The sequence below is a fragment of the Eutrigla gurnardus genome (assembly GCF_963514095.1).
Source record: "Eutrigla gurnardus genome assembly, chromosome: 15".
Classification (NCBI taxonomy): domain Eukaryota; kingdom Metazoa; phylum Chordata; class Actinopteri; order Perciformes; family Triglidae; genus Eutrigla; species Eutrigla gurnardus.
In genome coordinates, this window is record NC_139938.1 from 14,756,539 (window position 1) to 14,783,127 (window position 26,589).

The 26,589-nt window shown below is 45.1% G+C and overlaps 1 protein-coding gene across 3 annotated transcripts in view; it reads left to right on the forward strand.

The window, feature by feature from the left end:
• Nucleotides 1-4,725: 4,725 nt before the first annotated feature.
• cadm2a (cell adhesion molecule 2a) overlaps nucleotides 4,726-26,589 on the forward strand; it is a 184,121-nt gene continuing 162,257 nt past the window's right edge. For 2 of the 3 annotated variants that reach the window (XM_084029703.1, XM_084029705.1), the window contains exon 1: nucleotides 4,726-5,173. In XM_084029703.1, the coding sequence (XP_083885829.1) occupies nucleotides 5,113-5,173 (61 nt within the window). In that variant the 5' untranslated portion in view covers nucleotides 4,726-5,112. The remainder of the gene's footprint in view (nucleotides 5,174-26,589) is intronic. The other variant, XM_084029704.1, reaches the window with a different exon arrangement.

Here is a 26,589-nt window from a genome sequence, read left to right on the forward strand (position 1 = left end):
GTCCAAAAGTTGGCGTGCCTAAGAATGGCTGAGGAGAATCCTCGATGCACTTAGTGAGCAAATTTCTTCTGAACCTCGCATCCAATAGAGTAATGTTTAAAGCTGTCAGCCAATAATGCGACTGACTTGTCCAATTATTTTAATATGATGTCAATTTCCGTCGTTTTCTTCTTTTTTTATTACATAAACCGTCATTCTGTCTGACCCACTTCTATTCTCAATCGTTCCCTCTTGGTTGCACTGGAGAGTATTATATGAGTTTGACTATAGTGCTGTAAGTTGGACAGAATAATAGTGACGGAGTATTGTGCATGTATGACGGTGTAGGAGTGTGGGTGGATAGGTATGGCCTAAATGTCATACACATAAACACAAGACTGCTTTCCTCCATCAACTTCACACTATTTATTTAATTTTCTCAACAGTGAGAAAGGAGCTCGGACTGAGTTAATACAGAGGACAACAAAAGATAAAGCGTTCACGATTTCCTAGTTAATGGGCTAGAAAATACAAAACCGCCAGTATGATCATTTAAAGCCCGCTGCCAAATAGCACACAGCTTTTGGAGGCCCTAACAGTAAATGTTCTGTTCCTGAATATGCCCGGATATGAACTTGACCTTAGTTACCAAGCAACACGACGAACACACGCTTTATTTTCTGTCTCCGTGCCTGGTATCTACTCCAAATCAAAGCGGCGGCACTCACCAAAAAAAAAAAAAACATATACAGGCAAGTACAGGCATTTTTTTTAAAGAGTCCAAGAGTAGGAATGAATGTTACCCAGAAGAGCACGTCCAAAGCAGTCCCTTTTACACTTGTGAATGGAGGTGGAATGCTGCCATTCTCATTAACAACAGGGCAGTCCCTGCCGTCTTTGTGCTCAGAGTTTTGGTGGAGGAACACTTTACGAGTGAGTGGAACCGAAACAATTGGTGTGCCACTCTAATCTCGACACTGCTGCTGAGCTTTGGATGTGGCTGTGTTTTGGCGGACAGTCTCCCCTTGTGGTGTGGCAGCCCGCAAAAAAGCTCCGGTCTCCGTGGCTCTGCTTCGTGGTTGCCAAAGTCGGAAGGAAAAGGTCATTTATACTGCAGACACAGTGGGAGAGAACCCGACTTACGTGCTTCCCCGCCTGAACCGAATCTATCCAATTCTTTTGGCACGTATGCCGACTTACCGCGCATAATGTGATGAGCTCTAGCCGCCCTTAAACAGCTGTGATTCGATATCAGTTTGTCATTTCATGCCTGTGAGCTGTTAAAAGATCCCCATCAACTCATCCAGCAGGTGATGACTTTCGCTCGAAGTAGGCATTTAAAAGCAGGCGACGGGGATAATGAAACAAAAAACATGGACGGCGGGAGAGTGCCGCAGAAAAGCGAGCGCTCCAAACCCCCCTAAAAAATCCTGGCAACGACACCCACACGCTTCCAGATGTCACACCACAAACTTCTAAACTGTATGTTATTAACAGATGCCACGAGTCCAAGAAAAGTGTGAAGGAGAGATAATGTGTAAAATTCAAATCTTACCAGTCGGCCGCCCTATTGGAACTGAATTTGAGCACTTTTTGGAAACGGACACACTGGACGGATACAGATAACGCAAATATGAAATACTTAATATTTATTTATCTATCTATGTGTTAATAATCATGTCAACCCACACAAACAAACACATGGATGAAGGAACATTTCCGTGTGAAAGGCGAGGTGATTCATGTCGGGGCCCCGCCTTCTTGCAACCAGAGCCAAAGTGCTCGGCCCCTCAGTTTGGCAACGTGTGTCAGCCTACATTAGGTGGACCGGTGAACAATGGCCTCAGCCAGGAGCAGGTGGTGGTTACTTGAAACTCTGAGAGGAGGGTGTGCACTAGTGTGTGCGTGTGTGTGTGTGTGTGCAGGACATGTGTGTGGGAGACAGAGAGAGAAAGAGAGACGGGTCTATCTGCCATCTGGACAATCCCAGGTGAGGCGGAAACTTGAATGTGCTGTTTCCATCAGCTCACTGGCTGGCCTCTCCCCTGGATCCGAGCGCCTTTTTAGAGAGGACCCAGTGGTTCCTTGCTATGCCTCTAGTGATGGCACACACCAATTTTGGGAGTGTGAAATGAGCCATTACAAGGTGTGCAGCAGCCCCTCTTAAAGTGGATTGGCCCAAAATGAGATCAGCGGGCCGAGTCAAGTCAAGTTTATTTATAGGCCGTCGTCCACAAGCTGATCTTTTACGGGAAAACAAGGGACAACTTAAAAAAAAAAAAAAACGGAGCTGAATGGGATCTGACTTCCTGAAAGTACCGACCTGGAGAGGAAGGAAATCAGGTTATGAGTAATGCTGGATAAAAGAAACCGGTTCTCATATTCGGATGTTATGTCATTTTTATAAGCGGAAAGCTACTCGCGGTGTATATTTCCCTTTGTTGTGTCGGGGGGAGGCTCCCTGCAAAGCAGCTTCACTTGTGTGATTGAATTGACATTGGGATCTTATTAGCATAGGTAGGGAACTTCAAATAAGCAAAATTAATTTGATAAATAATGCATAGGTTGCTTTTAGAAGCCATCTTATAATCAAGCTAAAGAGAGACGGCGTACACTCGCCCCCAGAAATCCAACATGAAAGATTACTGTGATCCAATGTGTGATTGCCAAATACCTTTAGTCTCTTTAAACATTTTCATAGATGTTTAGCAAATTCTGCCTGTCAATCACACAACACATACTTTACCACCATTTTTATTTTTTTGTCTTACAAACAATCCCTTATTAACTCCGAAAGCTTCTGATTGCAGAGCGTCTGATGTGCCTCCTGGGATTAGTCTTATGATGCCTGACATTCATATACAATAATTGCATAGTTCATAGCAGTTTCGTGGGTTCTTCTAGCGTGTGCTCCTTAATTATATTCTCACATATGCTCATTATAATCTTCTCCCTCTTTAGTTCATGCAGCCCTTCTCTCTAATCTCACCACCAGAATCCATCAAACACTTAAAGGTTCTCGATGTTACTCGGAGCCTTATTGTAAAGATGAAGATGCGACGATCCAGTGGAGCGAAGGCTACGTGAGCAGAAAAGGCAATCGTCTTCCTCTTTGTGTGTTGAAGAGTTGTTTACATGGCCGGGCTGACCGCGCCATGGGATGCCTAAAGAGAACCAGATACAGCGCGGCCCCATTCCTTCCTTTGAACGTTGTTCAGTGACTCATGAAGCAAGACAAAGTGGACTTCCAAGTATAGAATACAGATAAACGTCCCCTGATAATTAAAGTTATGGTATCACATATCCCCATATGGTACATTAATGACTCTAAATTACCTGTAGGTGTGAATGTGAGAGTGAATGGTTGTTTGTCTCTACATGTTGGCCCTGATAGACTGGCGTCCTGTTCAGGGTGAACCCTGCCTTCCCCAATGACAGCTGGGATCAGCTCCCCCCTGAATACAGGATAAGCGGTAGACGATGGATGGATGGATGGATGGATGGATGGATGGTATCACATGATCGGTCATGAAGCTGTAATTCCACAGTTTGGCCACATGCGGATGACGAACCTGCTCTCTCTCTCCATTCTAGTCTCAAACCGTGCTGTAGACTGCTTCCAGCCCTCGTCCCCTGCAACGATGCACCGTCTTATCCCATCACATCCCACCTCACCTCTCCACCCTTCTGATTGTCCTCTGCAGGACAATCTTCAAAGCTCGGGGAGTTGTCAACCTTAATCCCCTCACAGCCCCTTAACCCGGATCATGGCTATCAACAGAGCAGCGGGCAACGAAAAAACATACAAGTTACCCAGGTCATGTGTGTGACGACTGCTCACACACCCAGCAGCACGTTTGCATGCTCTTCCTCTGTTTTGAATTCTGAGCCCATTCTACTCTGCACTGCAAGAAGTGATTCTGCTCGCCTCTCAGTCAGTGCCCTTGTGTGGCTTGACAATAATAATGTCCATTTGAGGAGCCGTGAGCGATGGATTTCACGCCAGATTTTCACGCACTTAAATCACACTGAGCTATCCGAATCATTTTCCGGGTTTTTCCGCGTCAGACTCGGATTAGTGACAATCGGGCTCATCTTGCCCATCATTGCTGCACCTCTTGCTGCAGCAGAGATTTCTGGCTTTAACATCCAAACTCTTACATTCATTAATAATGAATGTTATTAATTTACTATCCTTTCGGTTTTTAGGACAGGCGTTTGTATGATCCATTTCAGCTTTCCACCTCTCCACAGATGTTAGTTTTTGTGTGTAGTGTGCCTATATATAGTATAAATATGTATCTATGTTTTTTATTATTATGCAATCAAATACAATCAAACTTGAATAAATGAAACAAGTTTAGCAGCTGAGGGAAGATAAGGTATGACAGAACTGTATTTAGCTATCCTGAGGGAACATTGTTGTGCAGTGCTTGCAGTACAAAGTAGGGAAGATTTTTTTTAAATAATTAACTTCAAATTCAAATTAACAAAAAAGGAAAAAGAGTGCAACTCATCCCTAATATTTTAACACTCAGCAAGCATAAAAACTCTTTAAAATGGATATTTCTTGCAGTGTGTAATGCACGCATACCTCCCCTCTCCCTGCCCCGCCCCCAACTTCGTTCCGGCTCGCGTCTTCGTGATTGGTCCACCTCAACTGTCCGTCAAAGCTGCGTGGGCGGGACTCAAACAATCCACTCGTGCTCCCTGCGCTGTGGGTTGTGCGCCACAGCAGACCGAGAGCGGGCCAGCCAGTAGTACGGCAGCGGCAGCATCTACTCTGTTACCGGAGGACTACTGCCCTCACTCCCTGAGCTCTACACCGCTGTTCTTCACTCACCGTAAAGCGAGCGCGTACTTCACCGACGGCGCGTCCCCGAACATCTCCAGAATATTGTTTTTTTGAAGAACGAGAACCTTTTGCGAGAAAAAAAAAGACAACACAAGGCTTCGAGGTCGTTAAGTCGGTTGTGTTAACCCCCCCTCCCCTCCGTTTCCCAGAGACGCACAAAAGACGCACTCCCAAGTCCACCTGGATAGCTGGCAGAGCCGTCCGGTCCGCTTCGAGGTGCTCGAGGAGAGACGAGGAGAAGTTAGCGCGGGAGGCACGAGCGAGAACCGGGAGACAGGATGAATCTCAAGAGTCATTTGATTTTCACCCTCTACACTATTTATGGGATTCTTCTGAAAGGTGAGTCTGGGGCGCCTACGCGTGTACGTGCGTGTGTGTGCGCGCGCGCGTGTGTGTGTATGTAGGCAGGCTACGCGCGCATGTTGCAGGCCAACAGGGCAGGATGAAGGGGCAGAACGCGCGGTCACACGCGGGTCCTGGCAGGAGGATGCGGAGCTCTGACTCTCCCTCTCCCCCCCTCTCTCTCTCATTCTCAAGTACATATGTGTCTGCGCGCGCGCGTGTGTACGTGCCTTGAATGCGCGTATGCAAGCGTGCGTGATGTGAGACGGGGGGGGGGGGGGGGGGGGGGGGGGGGGGCGCTCTTCCACTAACATTTGGGATCTTTGAGGATGTTAATGTTGAGGAATGCGGGAAATCTTATTTGTACACGACCCGAGCACCGCCTGTGCACATCCATACATGCTGGTGCGTCTCCTGCGCACCATTAGAAAAAGACACACCTCAACATGAAGTAACCAAACCCGCGGTTGTTGTTTTTTTCTGTTTTTTCTGTGTTGACTTGCAGCACTTGGATGAGTCACGGAGACCCTGGCAACGTTTTACGCACCGAACAGTTTGAGGCAGCTGGTTTCCGCAGCTTTCACAGGCTCGCAGCCGTGCACAGCATTTCGATTCCAGGCTTTTTGTTGTTGTTTTTCTCTCTCTCTCTCTCTCATGGTTTTCATTTCTGCTTTCCTCCGTGCAGGTGTGGTGCCCGTGGCTAGTGCGCGCGCGCCACAGCATCCACATCTCCAGCGTGTCTGTGTGCCTGCATGCGGCTTTTAAAGGAAGGTTACTGTCAATAACCAGAAAGCAGGAACTGGTGTAGGGCCCCGATTGAAGCGACAGGGCTCTCCGTTCAATTATGGAAAGTTTATTTTTTTTCTGATGTTAGTGTAAATCTGGCTTCCTCTCTGATTAAACCTCACATGGTTCGATATTCACGACACTGTAGCATGTCAGTGATCTCTTGTGCATATACCATGTAAGATGGGAATCGATTTGGCCATGGCTGAACTCAACTCAATGTCAATATTATTCTGATTTCGACAGGCTTTGCTATAACGACACAATAAACAACGCGGGGTGGTGTCTACGTGACACAGGACCCGGCTGTAAACACCAGGGTGCTGGTGACATTGGGGGTCAAGGACGAGGCGTTGCACTGGGCCAGCGTGTTTTTATAGAAGTATGCATAAAAGTAGACTTGACAAATATGAATGAAATAACATAAAATGACAACAACAACAAAAAAGCTGCCACCATATACAGCGTTTAGGTTTGTTCATGCTTACATGTGTGATCTCTAAGTGTCTTAAACAGATACATGTTGATGGTTTTACTCAAGTTGGAATTTGGCTATTATTAGATCATTATCATATCTGGCCGGATGTGCAGATTTATTTATTTTTTCCAGAATAGTTCCACTTTTTGCAGACCTGACTTCTGCAATGTCTGCACTGGTACGTTCGGGCTGGAGAACAACAGAGGCAGGAGGCTGATGGATTTATTCTGAAACAACACCAGTCTGACAGCAGGGTTGCATATGCCAAGCTGAGCTTTTCGTTTTTTTGCGACGTAAAGAAAATCACATCAAGATACATTTAACGCACGTGATGGAAGCTTTATCAACATGAAAGTCCGGTCTTTAACCGCTTTTTTTTCCCCCGCTCGAGAAAATGAGAAATCCCAAACGAGAGATCATCTGCGCTCGATTCCCTTGATCATTTGTTGTTGCCTCTTTGAAGCGTGTGTGTGTGTGTGTGTGTGTGTGTGTGTGTGTGTGTGTGTGTGTGTGTGTGAGTGAGGGAGGGAGGGAGGGGGGAGCGGCCCTTCCTTAATAACCAGACATGATTAAGGCCATTCTTGACTTAATGAATTGATATGTAATGAGGTACCTTGGGGTATCTGCTATTTCTGACAGCTCGCACTGCAGCATTTATTGATGTGACAGGGCCTTTCTTATGCTCTTTATTCTCCTAAGGGCGACACACTCATTATGAGTGTGCGTTCTTGTGTGTGTGTGTGTGTGTGTGTGTTTGCAATCTATTACTGCAAATGTGTGCCATGTTTGCATAGCTTATGTCTGAAGAGGCCTAAGCAAAGACGCAAACCGTGCCGCAAACAGCAGAGCGCACTCCGGGCTCATTTCATGTGTGGCTCCCCACCACACACACACCCAGCATCACTCTCCCCCTGTCTCTCTCTCTCCCTCTCTCTCTCTCTCTCCCCCACCCTGAAGAGGATAATGCTAGGCTGCTTGATTTGAACAGTCATCTCACGGCGCAAGACCTATTATTGTATAGGTTCCACACAGCAGGCAGGTCAGCCTCCACCTGAATGAAGTCTATTTCGCCGACGCCGCATCTGCCGGCGCGCTCTGTAAATGACAGCTGTTTCAGCCCCTCTGGCCCGGCGCCAGCTGGCATCAAGACATCCAGACACACTGAATCTCTGTCACCGGCGAGACCTGCGCGGTATATGGTGTGAATGTGAAGTGTTGCGATGGAGGTTGTTGTTTACCAACAGCCCGGGTTGTTAACATATTATCCAGTGTGTCTCATGTGCCCGTGCCGGAGCCAGAGAAAAACAGCCTGTTATGCAAATGTGCCTCTTACGTAAGAGCTCGGGGCTGAGCGGAAAGGCGAGGGTGATGGAGGCGAGAGAGCGGCGGAGAGCGAGGGAAGAGATTCGAGAATAGAGGAGTGGATGAAAGAGCGATGTGGGAGGAGATGTGTGGAGGAGGGGACGTGCACGCTCCTCTCCTGAAGTCTGTGATATACGTGCACTGGTTTGTTTGCTGTTTTGGATGCCTGTTTATCCCTCCGCTGCTCTGTCCCTTTTCCTGGAAGTCTGTTTTTGAACTCTGACCTCGCAAGCCTAAATACAAACCCCCGCTGAGGGATGTGTTTATCCCCGCGGTGAGTCTAAGCCGCTGAAGGCTGACCCTCCATCCCTCTGTACTTCCGTCCATTCCTCCCTCGCTTCGTCCTCCCATCCTGGTGTGGAGCTTTGTACCACAGCAGCGTGGGAAAGCTTCTGATAACAAGCGGCCTTGTGTGTGTGTGTGTGTGTGTGTGTGTGTGTGTGATGGTGTGTTTGCAGAGCCACTGATTACACGGGAGAACCGAGATGTTCTCTCCTCCTTGCTCACTTGCACTCGCCCTCCCACTTTCCGTGTGTTTGCGAGTGTGGCGATTTTCACGGACACGCTTTGACTGGTAGAACATGTGAGGTGTTCTGTACCTCAAACCGATGCCACGAAGCTTCAATGCTGGAAATCCTCAGTAGAGCAGCCCTGGCTCAATGTGCATCACACAGACTCACACACACACACACACACACACACACACGGCGCTAGCTCCACTGTGGATTCATTGCTCCTCTGCCAAGGGATTTCCCATGATCAAAGCCAGACTTTTGTTAGTCCAGGTGTTAAAAAGTTAAAACAGAAAGGAGGAGGAGGCTGGAGGCGAGCCCGGCAGGATTCAGAGCTCACAGAGCTCGTCGTGGCAGAGCAGGAAAAAAAAAAGAAACGGCTCCCGATACACTTCCTGTGAACCCGCCGCGCCGCCTGTTCCAACTCTTACTCATATATCGGTGGAGCATTCGGGGCAGCTTTCGCTTGGGCGCGTGCGGCTACGACAAGCTAAATACAGACGCTCCTTACAGTGTGTTTAGACATAGGGATAAAATGAGACAGGAGGCCGGTCATTGTTGAGCTTTAATACACGTGTAGGCACAGATGGTACGAGATTCGCAAGTGGCAAAAACGGAACGTATCAAGACACCGTGGAGGAGTGGAGAAAAAAAAGTTTGAAGCTTTTTATGCAAATGTGCTTCGATGTGTACAACTCAACTCCCAAAGCGGCCTGTGGAAATCTCCCAGGCTTTATGAGCCTGCCAAATAGGATGCGCCCAAAGCGAATGATGCATCTGACGGATAGATTGTGCGTCATTGTTTTATGATCAGCCTGATAGCGTCGCATACTGGAAAGGTGAGAAAGATTTTACCTAGCACATATAAAAACCAGCAGTACATAAACTGATCTGAGCGTAGGCCAACTTTTTTCTTTTTTATCACGATGGCAAAAACATCTGCCAACTCTGATGATCTCTATCTGGAAATGATTATATGAGCCCATTGGTAAATATGCCTCAAAGCTACATATTCAGTGAGAGGCGAGATTCAACCTGCCTCTCCGATATGACGACTCCTCTGAGAATGTATCACCTACTGAGGTTTCATACATAACCTGCAGGTCTCCAGCTCCCGCCTATTGTGTCGGCACACACGCATCACTAGAGCTTTAAAGCAGTCACTCAGTTTATTGAGTTCTGCAGTGCAGGGCTTTACTGAGCCTAGAAATAGAACTATGCACCATCACAGATATTTCCCCCAAAAATATGTTCCTCCAAGAGCAGGTTTAGAATATAGTAATTTTAATAAATAGTATATAATCAACCACAATGATAGGAATTATCTGATCGTTTTGTGGGTGATGCAGTGGGTTAGCTTGCAGGTTACAAATATAGATCACGTCAAACACGTTTCTTATTTGCAAATTACCATTTTTTTTTTGCAGGGAATCAATGCAGAGTAAATTTAGACTTTATTTTGGCATCAAGGCTGCGTTTCATGTTTCTTAGGCTGAGTGGAATTTTAAAGCCAGCCCAAAGCGAGTAGAAGGGAGAGATGAAATGCAGCCTCCCATGGAGAACGGGGAGAATACGAGCCCACAGGTGGATTTGGCTGCAACAGCCGAGGCAGCAGACAGCAAGATTGCACCCTAAATAGACCTCCCAGTAGGTGAAAGAAGTATGCAAGCTCAGCTAACATATCAGCTGATGGGGCTTTTCTTCAAGGTGAACACGCAGCTATTTATGTATACAAGTCAGAATATGAACTAATGTGAGACTTGGGCGACGATAAAATAAAACGCCCTCAGAGCTAGAAAAGGATGCTGAAGGTTGCATAGGCGTTTATAAATGGTCATCTTCTTCACTACGTCTTGACGGACAAGCAGGCTTCTCTGATGCTTGGCTTCTTTTGTTTGTGTCAGACTTCAGTGATCAGATATAATCCGCCCATACAATGTGCGACGGAAGACGTAGACCGTGTTGTGGAAGCGCGAGCGCGTCGGCCTGTGTGTACGCGCGCATGCATATGTGATGTCTGTATTAGCATTGAATTCCAAGGGATTAGCGAGTGGCTAATCTGAAGTCTCCAGTCTTTGACAAGCCATGTGTCACTAATCTCAAACACTCTGGAATAAAGAGACACAAACACAATCACCTTTTGGATTAAAAACTAACCCAAACGGAGGGGGTTTGTAATCTTTCACGCCAACCAGGAAGGAAGGTAAAGGGAGGCTCAAACTGAATTAAAAGATAATTTAAATGAATAAAAACAACAAGATAATCACGTTATTTACTGCCTCTCGTTCTCCGAAAATGCACACATGTACAATACACATGTACAATATGCAGAGTTGCAAGTAAGCAAACGCATGAAGGAGGTTGATTTAACAGGCACTTTCACTTGAACTTAACGTTCTCTTAATCACTGTTAGCCTAGATAGTGTTCTTTTATGTTGCATGCCCTTTCATCTGACAGCTTCTTTTCATGCAATTCCCCAAAGGCCAGCGTCTGGAGACTTGGTAGTACATGTCACAGTAATAGTTTTTTTATATTTATTATTAAATAGAGATAAAGATATGGACAGGTGTGACTCGTTCTAGTCCCTCAGCTCTGATACTGTTTGGGGACTTCAGCCAATCCATACTGTGTACAGTAACAATAAGCCATACGTGTACATTAAACACACACACTGGACAGTACTTGCTGGAGTAAACATGGAGCCTTTTTTTTTTACTTTAGTGCTCTGTTTTTTATGATCCAGAGATACCTTTCTCTGAGTCCACACACAAAGATTCTTTTCTGTCAAATCTGGGTTGACAGGGAGGGTAAATTCACAGAGAATGTGTTGGAAAAGGTTGGAGGTAGAGCTGAAGCAGAATGAGGCGGGAAGAGAATGATACAGCCGCTCTCTCCAGGCTAAGATTTGGGGTTGAGAAAGGAACATGGACTGAGAAATCTATTCTCTTCTCCCACTGAAAATAAAAAGATGTCTATGCAGCCATGGGTTCATAAAAGGGAAAGTTAATACACATGATATTAATCTGTATCCACAGAAAATGCTCCCCAATCATATATTTCCAAATCACTAGTGCTATTCCATAAAGTAATCCCTATAATGAGATGCATCCCTCTTTAATGACGATGCATATTTCCTCCTGATAGCCATTACACAAGTCTAATAGACACTCATACTTGTTAATTTCTCATTGCTTTAATTTTCTTTTAAATCAGCTCCAATTGCAGCCCGCATCGACTGCAGTATATCTGCACAAGTCGCCGCATGGGCGTGTGCTTCGTTTCAGACACTACAGCTCTTTAATATCATGCAAAGCATTGAATTGGCGCTTAATTGCTTAACTCGCACTTAAACAATAAATATGGAGCTATGTCGCGATGCTAATTGAAAAGCAGAATTTACTGCATCCAACAAATGCAGATCTGTGCACTTGTTTTAGCATCGCGGTCTCAAAGGAAGCCTAGAAGTAGCTAAAGCTAATTGAAATATAATTCCCCAAAGACACATGTTCATGTTAATTGACTTTCTGCGTGTGCGCCCCCGTGTTTGTGGGTGTGCCACGCACACTGTGAGTGTGTGTGTGTGTGTGTTTTTGTATGCGTATTATCGCCAGAAGTCACTTTCTAGTCCCTTGTCTAATCATCAGCTTGAGGCCCCCCATCCCCCCCCCCCCCCCCCCTCCACATCTTAATTCAGTTTTTGAATGCCATTAGACACTCTTTTGCATGAGCCATTTCTAAACGCAATTAATGTAGTGGAATTACCCAGTCAGAATCCACCGGTCTTAAAACTTGAATCGAGCCGATCACGCCATTGTGGGCGGCGCACAATGTAAATCCGAGCAGTTTCGACTGCTCGGGCGCGCGGTGATGTGTGGAACAATAAGGCTTTAGACGGGAGCAAATGGATGGGTTTTGACTGCGAGTATGTGTTCGGGTTTCTGCCTCCTTTTTCCGTGTGAAAGCGGAGCGAACAGACTATGGACAGATTATGTGTAGAGCCTGTAATTATATCTACAGGTGTGAAATTTCATCCAATTGAGAGGGTTTCACACTCACAGCCCTGTTAACAGGCACGCACATCGAAACGTGGTTACACCGCGCACGAAACAGCAAAAGTCGGACCGTCTCCGAGTTGCGAAGCGCCGCGTGAAGTGGGCATTCAGAAGCGGTTTCTTTGGTGCGCTGGTCATAGTTCCCACTCGATCTGTGCAAATGAATTTAATTGGACATATTCACACATATAGAAGTACTTTATTGGTCACTGAAGTGACCTTGTCGTTTTATTCCTCCAAATGTCTCCTTTTCGGCTCTGCTGTCGTACTGCAAGATGTCTCGTCTGTGTTGTGTTTTTTTTATTTTTTTTTTCAACCATTGCGGATCCTGTTTCTAAGGAGAAATCCAAAATTGTATATTGGTTTCTAAGTTTGGAGTCTGGGCTGCTTTCTGTGGAGAGATTGCTCCGGGCCTGTTGTAAAGGGGAGGGAAGATGGAGTCAAGTGAGACAATTTATAACAGTTAAAAACCAAATGAACTGAGACCCTTGGCTTGGGTGAGCGAGCGGCAGCATACATAATGTGCCTTAGGGATTTCTCCTCCACACACATTGTGCCGTGTGTGTGTGTGTGTGTGTGTGTGTGTGTGTGTGTGCGCGCGCGCGCGCGCGCGCGCGTGTCCAAGCTAGCAAATACATAGCTCACAGAAACACACAGCACCCTCCACCATCTGTCTCTGTTTGCCACATTGCAAATCCATTATATGCTACACAACATTATTCCCCCCATCCTAAGTGGCACACACCCCTGAGCTTACTTCCACTATCCTACTCAGTGGAACGGTGACAATTTGCCACCGCGTAGGCATCTTTGTTAAAGATGTCGTGGCACGTTTCCAGCTGGATTTTAATACATATTTCCATGCTCCATTTGCATTTGTTGTATGTTGGGCGTTTTACGATCGTTTACAAGCCTGTTTGCTTGTTCCTGCTGCTTCGTGTGTTAATGTGTGCAATATTTCTCAACTTGGACTCACTGGACTCTAATAATCCTGCCATCTCCCAGAATTATTAATTTTTGCATTTTTGGCAGACAGATTTAACACATCCAAACATGCACACACACACACACACACACACACACACACACACACACACACACACACACACACACACACACTGCATGAATCTGGCTAAGGTTTGGCTCAGTAGTTTTATAGCTAACTCATCTCCACTTCTAATCAAAAAGCGTCCCCAGCTCTGAACCTCCTGCTGAGGAAACAAAGAAGTTATTATGTTTTTAAATGGCCTCCAATTACGGGTAATTTCGCCGCCTATCTTTAAGCTATTTGCTTTTCTCTCACTTTGCGCCGGTTGGGTAGAGCGAGCATCGTGCTTGGCAAAAAAAACAACGCGGAGACAAGTCAGACATACAGCAGATGCATTCTCGCGGACACCAGAATGGCCTGCCTTTCTTTGCACTCCCTCTCCCCGTCTCTCCTTATCGCCTATCGTTAGAAACGGAACGCACAGTTTGCTCAATTCCTCCTTTATCTTCCTCATTAGTGTTTGTCTCACAGTACACTCAATTACCCAGTCCATCACTCTCCTGTACCCACAAGTTCAAAGCTTCCACGGTCAAACTTTCTCAAGCGGTTAGAACACAGTAAGATGCATTAGTGTGTAAGGTGTGATGCCGACATTGTGCCTCCATGTGCTAAACATCAACATTTTTAAATCTGGGTATGCGTGCGCTGCTTCTGTGCTTTGAAACAATTTTAGTACATAGCCTTGAGAGTTTGCAGCCTGTTGCTGCATCTCTATGCCTCATAACGTTTACTCCTCGAAGCCTGGCTGCAATGGAAATGTAAAATGTTAAATGTAAATCCATAGCACACCCCGCCAAGTGCATTTTGGCACAGCTGGATTGGATCTGATGGATTTGATTTCAGTTGTAACCTTGACTGTATGTTTCTGCATTTGGCAGCAGTCGTTTATTTTTAGACTGTTTTCACGTCTTTTTTTTTTTTTTCCCATCATTGAATAATTTGTCTTTAAAAATGCGCCATTGCTCCCGGTAGCGTTCTGATAACGGCTCGTATCGTCTGGCTATTTTATATCTAAATGAAAAGGACTCAAAGACCGCCTTTGCAGACACTGAACTCCAGGAAACGTAGAATACAAAGGTCAAACAATCTGAATTATGAATCACGAGTTAAGGACTTCTGAAAACGCTATTTGTATCATTGTTGCACCCTTTTATGCAGCTGAAAGAAGTCACTTCCTTTTAAGAATTTTTTACTTTTTAGATTATCTTGATTTACGAGCCACTGAAGGTCCTTTGTGACATTCTCTTTTTGAGACTGCTCGACTGTATATTTCTCTTCCTCCCTTATCTCCATTTGCAAATGCATGCTATGGCTACAATCCCAGACATGCTAATGCCGCTGTATGTGTATCCAGCTCAAATGGACCAGCTAATGCTAATCTCTGCTAATCCTCTGAGAAGCACCCTCAGAGCAACATTATCATGCTACTCTGTAGTTGAGATGGATAGTGGAGGAGAGGGGACAAAGAGGGGGGAAAAAATGGTGAATGGAGATATCGCTGTAGCAAATATTAAATCATAACAGCTGACACGCACAAATCCTCACACCAGTGGTCACCTTCCAACGCCCGCTCCTCTACACACACACACACACACACAGATTCATACGCATGCACACCAGCGCTGCAGACACGAGCTATTACTGAATAGATGGACCCAAAATCTCCCGGCATAGCAGTAATAATGAGAGCGTGTTAACCACAGTTGCACTGAGCTGGTAAATGATAGACTACTCTCCAGGACCGAGTGCTGATCCTAAGCCCTTGTCGTAATGCACTGGTCACCCTAATCCTGACCTTATTAAAAGTGAGCCAGAATGGAGCCCATGTCTTTAGACTGTAGTAGTCCTTCAATGCAGCTGGTCCCAGTCCAGCCTGTTTGAAGGGAGGTGACCTTCACGTGAACTAATCCCCCCCCTCGCCACCTTTCACCCCCATAGGCATTACGATCACGTAGCGAGTCAACATCAGAGTTACATTTTCCAGTTCCGGATGAATCTGATAGCATTTGTGAAGAAACAAATATTATATTTCAGGAAAAAAGTGCAGCCTGTAAACAGTGCAGAATCCTGGAATACTAAGATTGCCGAGCATTTCCTGTTTGATATGGACCATTTCCATATTCACGCACAGTTGCAGCGCAATGCGATACCCCGGCAATGCGGAGAGTAGCACTCCGTATCGTATTGCACATGGCAGCGGGGAATAATTTGACCGTAATATGAAATAATAAGAAATCTTCCGTCAGCGGTAAATTCACACCATTTCATGCTGATATGCACGTGGCAAATATGTAGTGATGATGGTGTTTTCCTAATCTACAATCTTTAATGAAGAGGCTGTGGTTTTCCTATAGTGTCACGAGATCAAGGCTTGCCTTCATGTCTCGCCGCGACCCGAGTAATGCAGCTCTACTTGAGTGAAACTGATCAGTGAAATGTAATCATGGAATTGATAAATTGCAGCCTTACCCTGCTCTCTCATGAATATATGGCTCTGTCGTGCTGATGGAGTGGTGGAATATGTTGATTTCAGGACTTGATTCTCCCGCTTTGGTTATCATTATGTCCGCAAAGACGTACCGCCTCATATTTAGGTCTGTCCCTCCCATATATACAACATGTGACATTTAAATCAGTGACACTTTTCATCTTTAAATTGAGCCAAATCACTGACATTATAGCACATTACATCTGTGCACAGTACGATGCCATTTGAAATATCCTTATATTAAGCATAAATGGAGAAACGCCAGACACCGCTGCTTCAATGTGCTTATGAAGCAACTAAGTAGACATTTATTTGGTAATTTGTATCAAATTAGGCCTTTTAAAGTATGATGCGATACCAAACAGAAATGCTGCTTGAACTGCTTGCAGGGCTTTCATCCTTTTCCAGCTTGATTAGAAAAACTAATAGCATAATCCCTGAAGTCTCAGCAGTGCTCCTGATATCCAGTGGGTACTTGACATTCAAAGGAGACCACCTTTGATAGAGTAGATAACGGGGGGAAAAGAGAAAGCGGGAAATGCAACAGGGAGGAAGATGACGGGTTGTTTTTGAGATGTCATGCGGGTGTATGTTGAACCCGCGGCTCGGACGGGATCCTTAGTGATGTGTGCTGCTGTGCCAGGGCTCTCTTAAAGCCTCCCTGTGATAAGATGAGACGAGACAGGGTTGAGAGTAACAGCAAAACATTGGGGGGTGTGTGTGCATGCATCATAGATGGGTTGAGGGTGGGGTGAGAGAATTAGAGGGACGTGGGGCCTACGAGATGGATGGGGTCAACACAGGAATTCCTATATTACATCTGCTCCTCCGTTATATACAGACAGGAATTGGAGCAGAGACAGATTAACCCGGAGAATATAAGAAATAAAAATAAATGAAAGATGGTGCAGTGTAAAATAAGAGGAAAAAAACAGAGCAGCAGCAGCAGCCATGCATGAGGTATTTGTGAAATGAGCCTCGACAATAACACACAGACTCACACACACTATCTTATTTGTGAATAGTACACACAAGCTTGCTTCTAAAGCATGTTTTATGTATGTATGCACATTCACAGAGATAAACAGTGAAGAGGTGTGTTTTATAAGGTCTATTTCATTATGGCCGTTGAGAAGCATCTCGACGAACGCTATGAAAAAGCTGGTTCGTATGTTGTTTTTCTTCCCTCCCCTATATCTGTATGCCTCTCCCTGCACGCCTCCACCCTCTCCCCTTCCTATCTGGATGTTTCATTTCTCTCTCAGCCCCGACACCCTGCTCACCAGCGTCACCCGGGGCTTTCATCTTGGCAGGGTGCTTCCTTTATGAGCGAATACTCCAATTGGCAGACAAGCGCCCTTGTCAGACACCATTCATTGCACTTGCATAGATATGAAAAGTGTTTTAACAAGCACCACTGAGTTTTGTGGTGCAGCAGAAACCCCTGCATACCAATGGCAATGCAGATCCTGTGACCAAATTACAGACGCGCTGGAGTTTGGAGACGGTTATGTTGATGTTCCTGTCATACATTCAAAAGAAGAAGAAGAAAAAAGTTTCTCTGCAGCTGCATCAAGGTAGCGAATAAGTAAAGTTTGCTTTGCTGATTTTGGTGAAGAAGTTGGACTTGGAATGAAGTTAACTACTGTGTAAACTTTCACAACAATAACGTACAATTGGTATTCGGATGCTAATGCACATACTGTGTAATAGCTCCTGCATATTCTGAGCCAGGCAAAGTCGCCATTTATCCATCAGATGAAAGGCTGTTGGGTGCGACACCTGGACACAAACAACCAGTGGGAGATTCCAGGACGTTCTGCTGATGCGTCTCCGCTGTCAAATCAAAAGACCTCGCATGACATTTCATAACATTCTGACGCAGCGGCGGGAATAATTTTGCAGCGTAAAACCCTGCATAGAATGGTTTAGGCTACTGCAGAGGCTATAGATGCTTCTGTGCATGCTGGGGTTTGGATAAGGGAGTGTTGAAATAGATGTTTGGCCTGGGAGAAAAAAATAGAAGAAATAAATTGACGACTTGTATTCCTTCTGGTACTTTTTGTTCCTGATTCCAAGTATTTTTCACATCGATTAAAACAGATCTGCAGACACGAAACCTTGAGGACTGCACTTTTAAATGTGATAGTTTTCTATTGATCCGTCTTTAAACTGCAACAAAGGCCTTTACAGTAGGACTGCTGTGCAAATAGTCGTTCGCCATTCATGTCATGGTGGCGGTTCTAATCCCAGCATGCCGTGATACCAACGTGAATTGATCGTTGCTGACGAGCCCTTACAGTGCCGCTTCCCATCCTTTTTGAAGTAGCCATTTTCTCAGCCTTCAAAATAGCAAATGGGCACGAGTGAGACAGAAATGGCACTGGACGGGTATAAAAGTCTCCCATGTCATTATGTTGCTTCAGTTCTATTTCGGCTCTTTGCTCTGGTCAGAATGTATGAATGGAATTTGGGGAAATTGTCCCGAAAGCTGCCCGATGTGCAGGCAGCAAGAGCAGACTAAATGTCTTAAAAGGAGTTGATGTCATCGTAACTGAAGGCTCTACATCCACTGTATGACGATCTTGGCCACAAGGGCACTGTCTCTAAAAATATAGAAAGTGGCTGCTTTATAGACCATGACATATCATTTCCTCCTTTCAGAGCGATACGTACAGTGCTCTGTTTCCATCAGAATGCACCCAGGCTGTTCTGATGAATCTGTTACACCGGCAAGCTACGTTCCCCTTTGTTTCATTCTCCGTGTCATTTACGCTCCTGTTCTCTCTCTCTCTCTCTGACTGTCTATCTGTGGATGAAGTGAGACTTCAGCTGTGTATCAGCGCCGGGGTAATTCAGCTGCAGAAAGGTTATGTGCATCCAAATGACAGTTAATATGCGGCGTCTGTCAGCGACTCCGTGTCTTGTCCTGTACGGCGTTTAGTGCGTAGCAGCGTATACATTCCCCTAATGGCGTCAATTCATCTGCGGTGGCGGACGAAACGTGGATGCGGCCTTTGAATGCAACCTCCCGCTGTAGTTGAAGGGGTTAATGGATTTGACTCGGGAGTATGATTTCCTGAAGAGCGTGTTGAGCGCGATCTGGAGTTGTATCTCAATCTAAAGGCTTCCCGCCGGGGAAGGTCGGGGCTATTGGTTAAGAGCATGTGTGGAGGAATCTAATTGGTCGAGACTAAATATTTGGCAGCTGGCAGTGTTGAAAACCCCGTGAATACGGTCTTTGTGATTGAACTTGCGGTAACCTCCAGTTGTCTCATTGGAATCCTATTTGTAGATAGTCAATTAAGCTTCAATCACATGAAACTAAAATGCTACTTTGTGTTGAATTTGATTTAAAAGAGAGAAAAGCTGCTCATGCGGTCAATAAAATATGCTTAGTTATTGCATTGTATTACTGCTGAGTTGAAATTATACTCCAGGATGAAAGCAATTTTTTAACAGTAGAAAAATCTGTTATATTTCTCCAATAGTAAAAGTCACTTTTGATATTTGTACCAAAAGTCAAGCATTGTTTGATTATTTTTTAAACTTGACAATACTACCCGGTCCTAAACTGTAATGGCTACTTAACGGCACAAAGCACATTATACAGGGAAGGACTCTGAACAGCACACACATGATCCAACTCCATTTCATTTGGATTTCAACAATGCCTGCCTCACAGGTGCTGCGGAGTCTTCTTTCCTGCTGGTGTTAATTAAATCTGCACTTTGTGTTCGCGAGAACAAACGGAGAGAAAAAGAGGTCTCACTATTTCCCACTTCCAATTGTGTGAGGGTGAAAACGATGCCATTCATTTAACACGGCGCCACTCACCGTGCCATTGTGCGCCTCATCGGTGACGCAGACACATTCAACACACGATGAGACTGCATAAAAGTTTCACGACAGGCAGCGATGTACATCGTCTGAACAGCTGCATCCGTCTGCAGCCTCTCTCTGTGTTTGTGCGTCCTGTGTTTTCTTTTTGGCTCTGTCTCCTGGAGGGGAAACATGACTTGTTTACTGTGTCTGCAGCGGCAACTAAATGAAATCACATTTCCCATCAGTCAGTGGGCTAATTGAGGCTAGCTCTTCCATTAGCTGTCTGCTCACATCTTCTTTGTAGGGAGCCGGATCGATCGACGCTCGGCCAGAGTTGAACACTTGGGTGCGCACACACACACACACACACACACACAGACACACTGTTAAACACTGCTCAAAGTTTATGAGTTGCAGGTGCAATAATTTTGCATCATTTTTCTTCATTCCCCACTGAAAATGCTGCTTCATCTTTCCCCAGTTTGAGTTTTTTGTAATTTTTTTTAATGTTTTGCATGCAATTCAAGTGGAAAAAAACTTCAGACTCAGAGACAGAAGGTGATACAATAAAGGATAAAGCTTCCACTGCTCCAAATCTATCGGGGAATAGGAGAGTTGAGCTGCTCTTTCTCCATCTTTTGGGGTTGTAAAAAGGGAATCTGGCTGTTCCCACAGTCTTGGCAAATCCTGCCTTTCCCGAATGCTTTTCTCACTAATTCTTGTTGTCCTGCCAACGGTGAGTGAAAGCGCAGAAGTGCATTATGGACCGGTCATGCATGAGTAACGAGGGCCCCTTTGAAAACACTGTGTGCGTGCGTGTGTGTGTGTGTGTGTGTGTGTTCTGCCCCATAGAAACCTAGTTATTATGCAGTGGCCTTAAGTGTCCCTCAGTTATCACACGCACACATTCACACCTACACATCAGCGTACGCACAAAAAAACACACATCAGCATTCATTAGAAAACTTGCTTCTGCGGTTCACTGTAATGAATACACCCACGCCATCCTTCTGCACCTTTTCCCCCCTCGACCCCCCCCCATTTCCCCATGCATTAAGCACACTAACAGTAAAACTATGAGTATGGTTTAAAATTCAGAACAGGTTGCCGTGAGCTCCTTCTTCGCCGTGGGTAGAAAAAAAAATCAAAGTGTGACAATTTCCCCCACACGCCGGCGAGAGATCATTTTGCTGTTGGACAAGGCGGCAGTTCGGATTCAGTGTTGTGAGGATTATGGTGATACATTAGTCCAATCTGTGTTGATCTCGCAAAGCAGGAGATGAACAGCCCGTATGTCCGATTGTCATTTGGATGCGTTTGGCTTTTTTTTATCGTGTTTGCTTTGGCTGGACCGGAAGCTTTGGCGAAGCTTTCCAAAGCTTGCACCGTGTTTGCTTTTCAATACATGGCCCGTGCCAGTGCAGACGACTGTCATCAGCAGAAGCACGTGCGGCCAATACCTGATTCAGCCATATAGATCCATATTATAGCTCTAAATTAATGTGTCCGGGAATATTTAACGACGTCTTCATGGGCACTCTGCAGCGCGCTGGAAACGGTAGCACTTTTCTGCAGAAAAATCTTTTATGAATATATCATTAAATATGTGTACATCATTAATGCATATTAAACCTTTTCAGTGTGACTACAGGGACATTTTCAAAAACAGACCTTGTATGGGATTACCTCTTTGAGAGATTTGGCTAGCGAGAGCAGCAGGATGGTCATTTGAAGCATTTGTGATGAATCATTTCCCTATGCACTCTCAGCATTGCATTGTTTGCTATGGAAACGACAGGAAGCCCTGCCCAGTACCTGTCGTCCCTCCTTCCTCCCCCCCCCTTTACCTCACTATGACACGTTGCAGACATGCAATAATGTCAGAAGCGATTACATCAGCAGAAATTATGGCCGTACAACAAGAAGACACGCGTTAGTCTTGACTCTGAGGTGACCTGGCTTTAGCATTGTGCATGTTGCTTACTGGTGCTGACAGCAGCCGGTCATGTAACAGGTGTGTACATGGACTGACCACTACAGTTCTTGAGATTTAAAACCATTTGAATCCAAAGAGTGGATATTAAATTCCCTGAATGATATGGAGTAACCCATTCGGCAAGCAATCCTGTCTAGCGTGTGATTTCTCCCACAAAACACACCAAACAGACAGTTCCACGTGCACCGTCGCTGATCTATGTCAGTTTCTCAGTCACATTCTTACAGCTCAGACATAATCAGTATGACACACACACACACACACAGGCACGCCCCTTTAACCAAGGTCACATGTAACTTGTTTTGCATGCTGAGGTGTTTTTGCTGATGTTGCGTCGCCCTCTTTACCCCCCCCCCCCTTCTCTCTGTTCTTAAGATATTTTCTGTGTGTGTGCATGTGTTCTATGCATGTGTGCAAGCGCTCAGACACGCTGTCATCCCCCCTTTGCTACAGGCACAGTTGTGGTTTGGAGGCTGGCATTGTTTGGCTTTCTTTTAGTCACATTCTATTTTCGTTGTGCCTCAAATGCAGCATGACTGCTAGCCCACGGCACAGTGTAGTGCAAAGTAACAGAACGCCAGCGCGCGGGATTTGTGTTGTGTCTTTGTTGATGTGTATACGTCTCCAATCAATGAAAACCCACTGTTACACAAGATGTGTAAATACATGTCGCAGGAGCGGCAGAAATCTAATGGATTTCTCCTTCGCTCGTCTGTCTGGCTGGGATCCGTGTGCCTGGAAGTGTTTGTGGAGTGGTGATGATGTGGAAACTGCTAGTCAATGGTTAAATAATGACCGGTAGTGACAGGGACAGAGGCTTTGATGCTTTTGGATTTGCTGTTTTTTTTTTCCCTCGGCCTCTCAGCGTGCAGCCAGCCAGAGCCAAAATGGCTCTGCAGGGTCAGCTTTGGCCCCCTGACAGGCTGACGAAGCAAGCGCTGTCTATTAAGGGCCAGGCCTATTAAATGATCAGAGACTACGTTCCCCTGACGCCGCTCTGGCTGAGAGGCCTCAACTCCCTCCTGGAGGCTGGCCCGGAGGTGTGTGCTCGCGTGCACGCATGCATGAGCTAATCCATGTCGGGCGCGTGTGTGACTTCATTTTCACTTGCTTGATGGAAGACTTTGTATTGTTTTAATGCTTTTTTTGATATGTCAGTAAATAAAATGTATACTCATCCTACATGTGTGTTGGAAGTGATAGAGAACCGACAGAGTGTGTGTGGGTTCTATCTAGTTCAGTAGCCTTATCCATGTCGAGGCATGGTTGTACCCGTTGGTGTGGATGCTGGGAGCATCAGGCTAACATTTCAAACCCCCTCAAAGAACAGACACAGGAAATCTCAAAGACTCACACAGGTCGCCGGCTCGCCCTTGTTATGTGGAAGAAAGTAGCATTGTGCGTTAGCCGGTGCTTTCGTACAGCTCCCTCCTTTACGATCCTCTCCAGCCATTGTTATTGACAGAACATAACAAGCCCTACTGTGCAGAGATCACAGGTTCAGGTGTTTCTATGGGTGACGGCGTGTTGTGAATACTATTGATGCAACCCTGTTCGCCGTGCTCAGGAGGAGAACCTTTCTCCTGGATTGAGGATCAGTGACCGTATCGGCTGATCTGGTATTGGATATCATTATTTTAATAAATCATAATTCTCACATTTTGCTTCACAAAGTTAGGCAAATGTTTAGGCCAAGCCTGATGTTGCCTTATACATAATGTAATTATCCCAGTTGCTTCTGCACAGTGAGGCATACAGCTTATTAATTAAATCCGGGTATCGGATCGGTGCTCCGTATTGGCCAAAGCCCAAAGCCCAGGTATTGGTATTGGAAGGGAAAAAGTCAGATCGGTACATCCCTATTTAGGATCTAGTTTTTTTGCAAAGAACACGTCTCATTCATCCCCGAGCCTATTTGTCAAGGTTTCCAATGCTTTCAGCTCTGCTACCAGGGCACTAATGTGGAAAACCCAGAGAGGCCACAAGTCAGTCATTTTCCTTTTTTTGTTGTTGTTATTCATCAAAAACCTCTCCCGACTCCTTATTCTCTACTCCCTTTCTGTCTCTGCTTTGTTTCGCCCCACCCTGTGTCTTTGTGGTCGGAAAGCATGAGTTGCTCATGGCAGACAGACAGCTCCAGACTTCATTAAATAACCATCCACAATAACACTGCATAATGCCATCTCCAGGCCTATTGTGTTGGTTTGTACCACTCTTGTTTATGTACATGGATTATATCTTTCTCACTCTGTCTCTGTGCATTGATTAAATCTTTTTTTTTTCTTTAACACCGCATTTACTTCAGAATATTTTGTAAATAGTTAGAAGTTTCACATTGTTAATTGACGGCGTGTTTTCGTCTGCCTCCTGGGAAGTAGAGCGGGGCGGCGGCGGACGCTTTCTGTCCAAATGTCAAAGTGCCCTTGGGTAAGACACTGAACCTGCTCCAGATGGACCATCACCTTGTATTGTCGTTTGCTGCCATCCGTGTGTGTGCGTTAGTATGTGTGTGTGTGTGTGTGTGTGTGTGTAAATGAGAGGCAAAATGTAAAGTGGTTTGAGTAAAAGGGCTATAGCAGTCTGTTTACCTATTATCTATTGGAAAAAAATATGACAAATACAACATAAAATGTCCTCGCCGTGGAAGTTTTATTATATTGCATGTATTTCCCCCCCAAAAATGAAAGTGCACAACATTACTTCCAGTTGTTTATGAAAGAAAAATGACGATAGCAGTTTCTGTGTGTGTCTGCCAGTGTACATTCATTGTGCATGCTCATGCTTTAGAGTGTCATTAATCAAGTGAAGTATTATTGTTTTCAGCATCTCGCCCAAGTCTACACATTACCATTTTAATGACATTACTCTCCTATTAATCTGCTTACCACACAGCCACTGGTGCAACTTATAAAACTATCAAAGAAGTACTTTGATAAAAAAAAAAGAAGAAGCAAAAAAAAAGAAAGAAAAGAAAAGCAAGACCATAAAGAGAGAGGGAACGGTAATTAAAAAACCTCTCTAATGAAAGAAAACTCATAAACAAGAAATAGGGGTAGAAGAATGGAAAAAGTGCATATGCTGCAGTCTCGAATTAGACGTGCGACAAATAAATTGATGCTCCATTCAGCACAGAAACAGTGAGTGTGTGGCAAAAAAACAAAGTAGTCAATGCCTGCAGCCATACCCATTATAATTGTAACTCAGTGCATTCCCTGGAGCCTAATCGGATAACTAAATTAAGGCTGCCATCAACATCTTGCAGTCTAGATTTCAGTGCTCGACAAATGGGTTTTGATGTCTATTTGAAAGTTTAAAACGATACAGTATTTCGATGCTTTTCTCAAGTGTCTATGGATGAATCAAAGCTGAAAGCCCCTCATCATTGGGAGGCTGTTTCTTTACCAAATGATGAGCTGATTAACCTTGGTCACCAGGTCTAATGAATCTTGGAAATCCATTTTCGCGGGGGCGTAAGAGGAGGACATCCAGGCATCCGCTGTGATGAAGGGCAAGTAAGGCTCGTGGACTGCGCTTGGCCGCTGCGCCTCTTACATCTCGGCCCTTCACCTCAATTTTCACACACTTTTAAGAACAGAATCAGCCATCAATTTCACAACATTAGTAAATCCCTTTATGGGTGTCTTTAAAATATACAATTAAATGTGTCACTACAGGGCTTCGGGGAAGTAGAAACAGAACAGGTGTTACAAGAGAGGGTTGCAAAAAAAGGGCCGGCGGCAGTCGCTCAGTGTCAGACAAAAGGTGTGTGTGTGTGTGTGTGTCTCTATGGACATGTGTGTGTGGAATACAAAGATAGCTGGCTGAGTTTCCATGTTTATAACACCCATCTTACAGGAGACGTTATTTGGAGTTTGGAAAACAAAGTTTGCTTATCTTAACCTATCACAGGTTGGCTAAACAGCCTAAAAAGGAGAAAAGTGACTCAATATCAATCTGGGTTAATAAAAGAACGACGTAGCTGGCACATACACTATGGTCATATATTATATATATACACACACACCATAGAGAGTAGATGGAAAGCTTTTTAGATGTCAGACATCTTGTGGCATACCACATAATTGGCGAGTTGTTGCTCACATCAGGGCTGACCCCCCCCATCACTTTGATCAGCAGGCAGCTGGCAGGCTAGACACACCGGGACTTGGCTTGATTTCTGAGGAGTCGTGGTATTTATTCACCGACGGATAAACTGCACACACACGTTCACGGCTGTAACGTTACTGCTGACTCCATCCTCTCAGCCTCACGGCTAAACGGATGGATGCGGTGGAGCCTTATGGGGGAAAACTGCACGTGTCAACAATCACACACACTGGAGCGGCTAACTCTCCTGGATGGGTGAACTTGTTAGGCATCTCAACCACAGCACCGCTGTGTGCAAGGCCCTCATTTAGTCAGTTAACATTTAATGATCGGTTAATAAGGGTTGGTTGTTAGATAGAGAGAGAAAAAAAAATATATATATATTAGCATTCCTATACAGAAGCAATAAATCACACTACAGTATGACCAACACGGCATTGGACATATATTCATGTAGGTCAGGCCTATATGATGAAATGATGAATCGATACATGAGTCGATATGAATAATAACTTTCTTCAGCGATAACCTGGCCAAGGCCATTTTCCGACGGTATACTGCGAGCATCAAAAGGGTTGTTGTCTCCATCGGAGTGTTTCCGACCATCGCGTGGCGTTGTGTAGGCTCTGTTTTGTTTTTAATGCTCAAATTGAGTCACAATGTTTCACTGTTATGTGTTGGTGATTCACAAACGTGTCGAGCTTCAGTCATGTTTTGTTGCCGTCTCTCTCATTAGCTCCCATTGTGGCACTTCCATC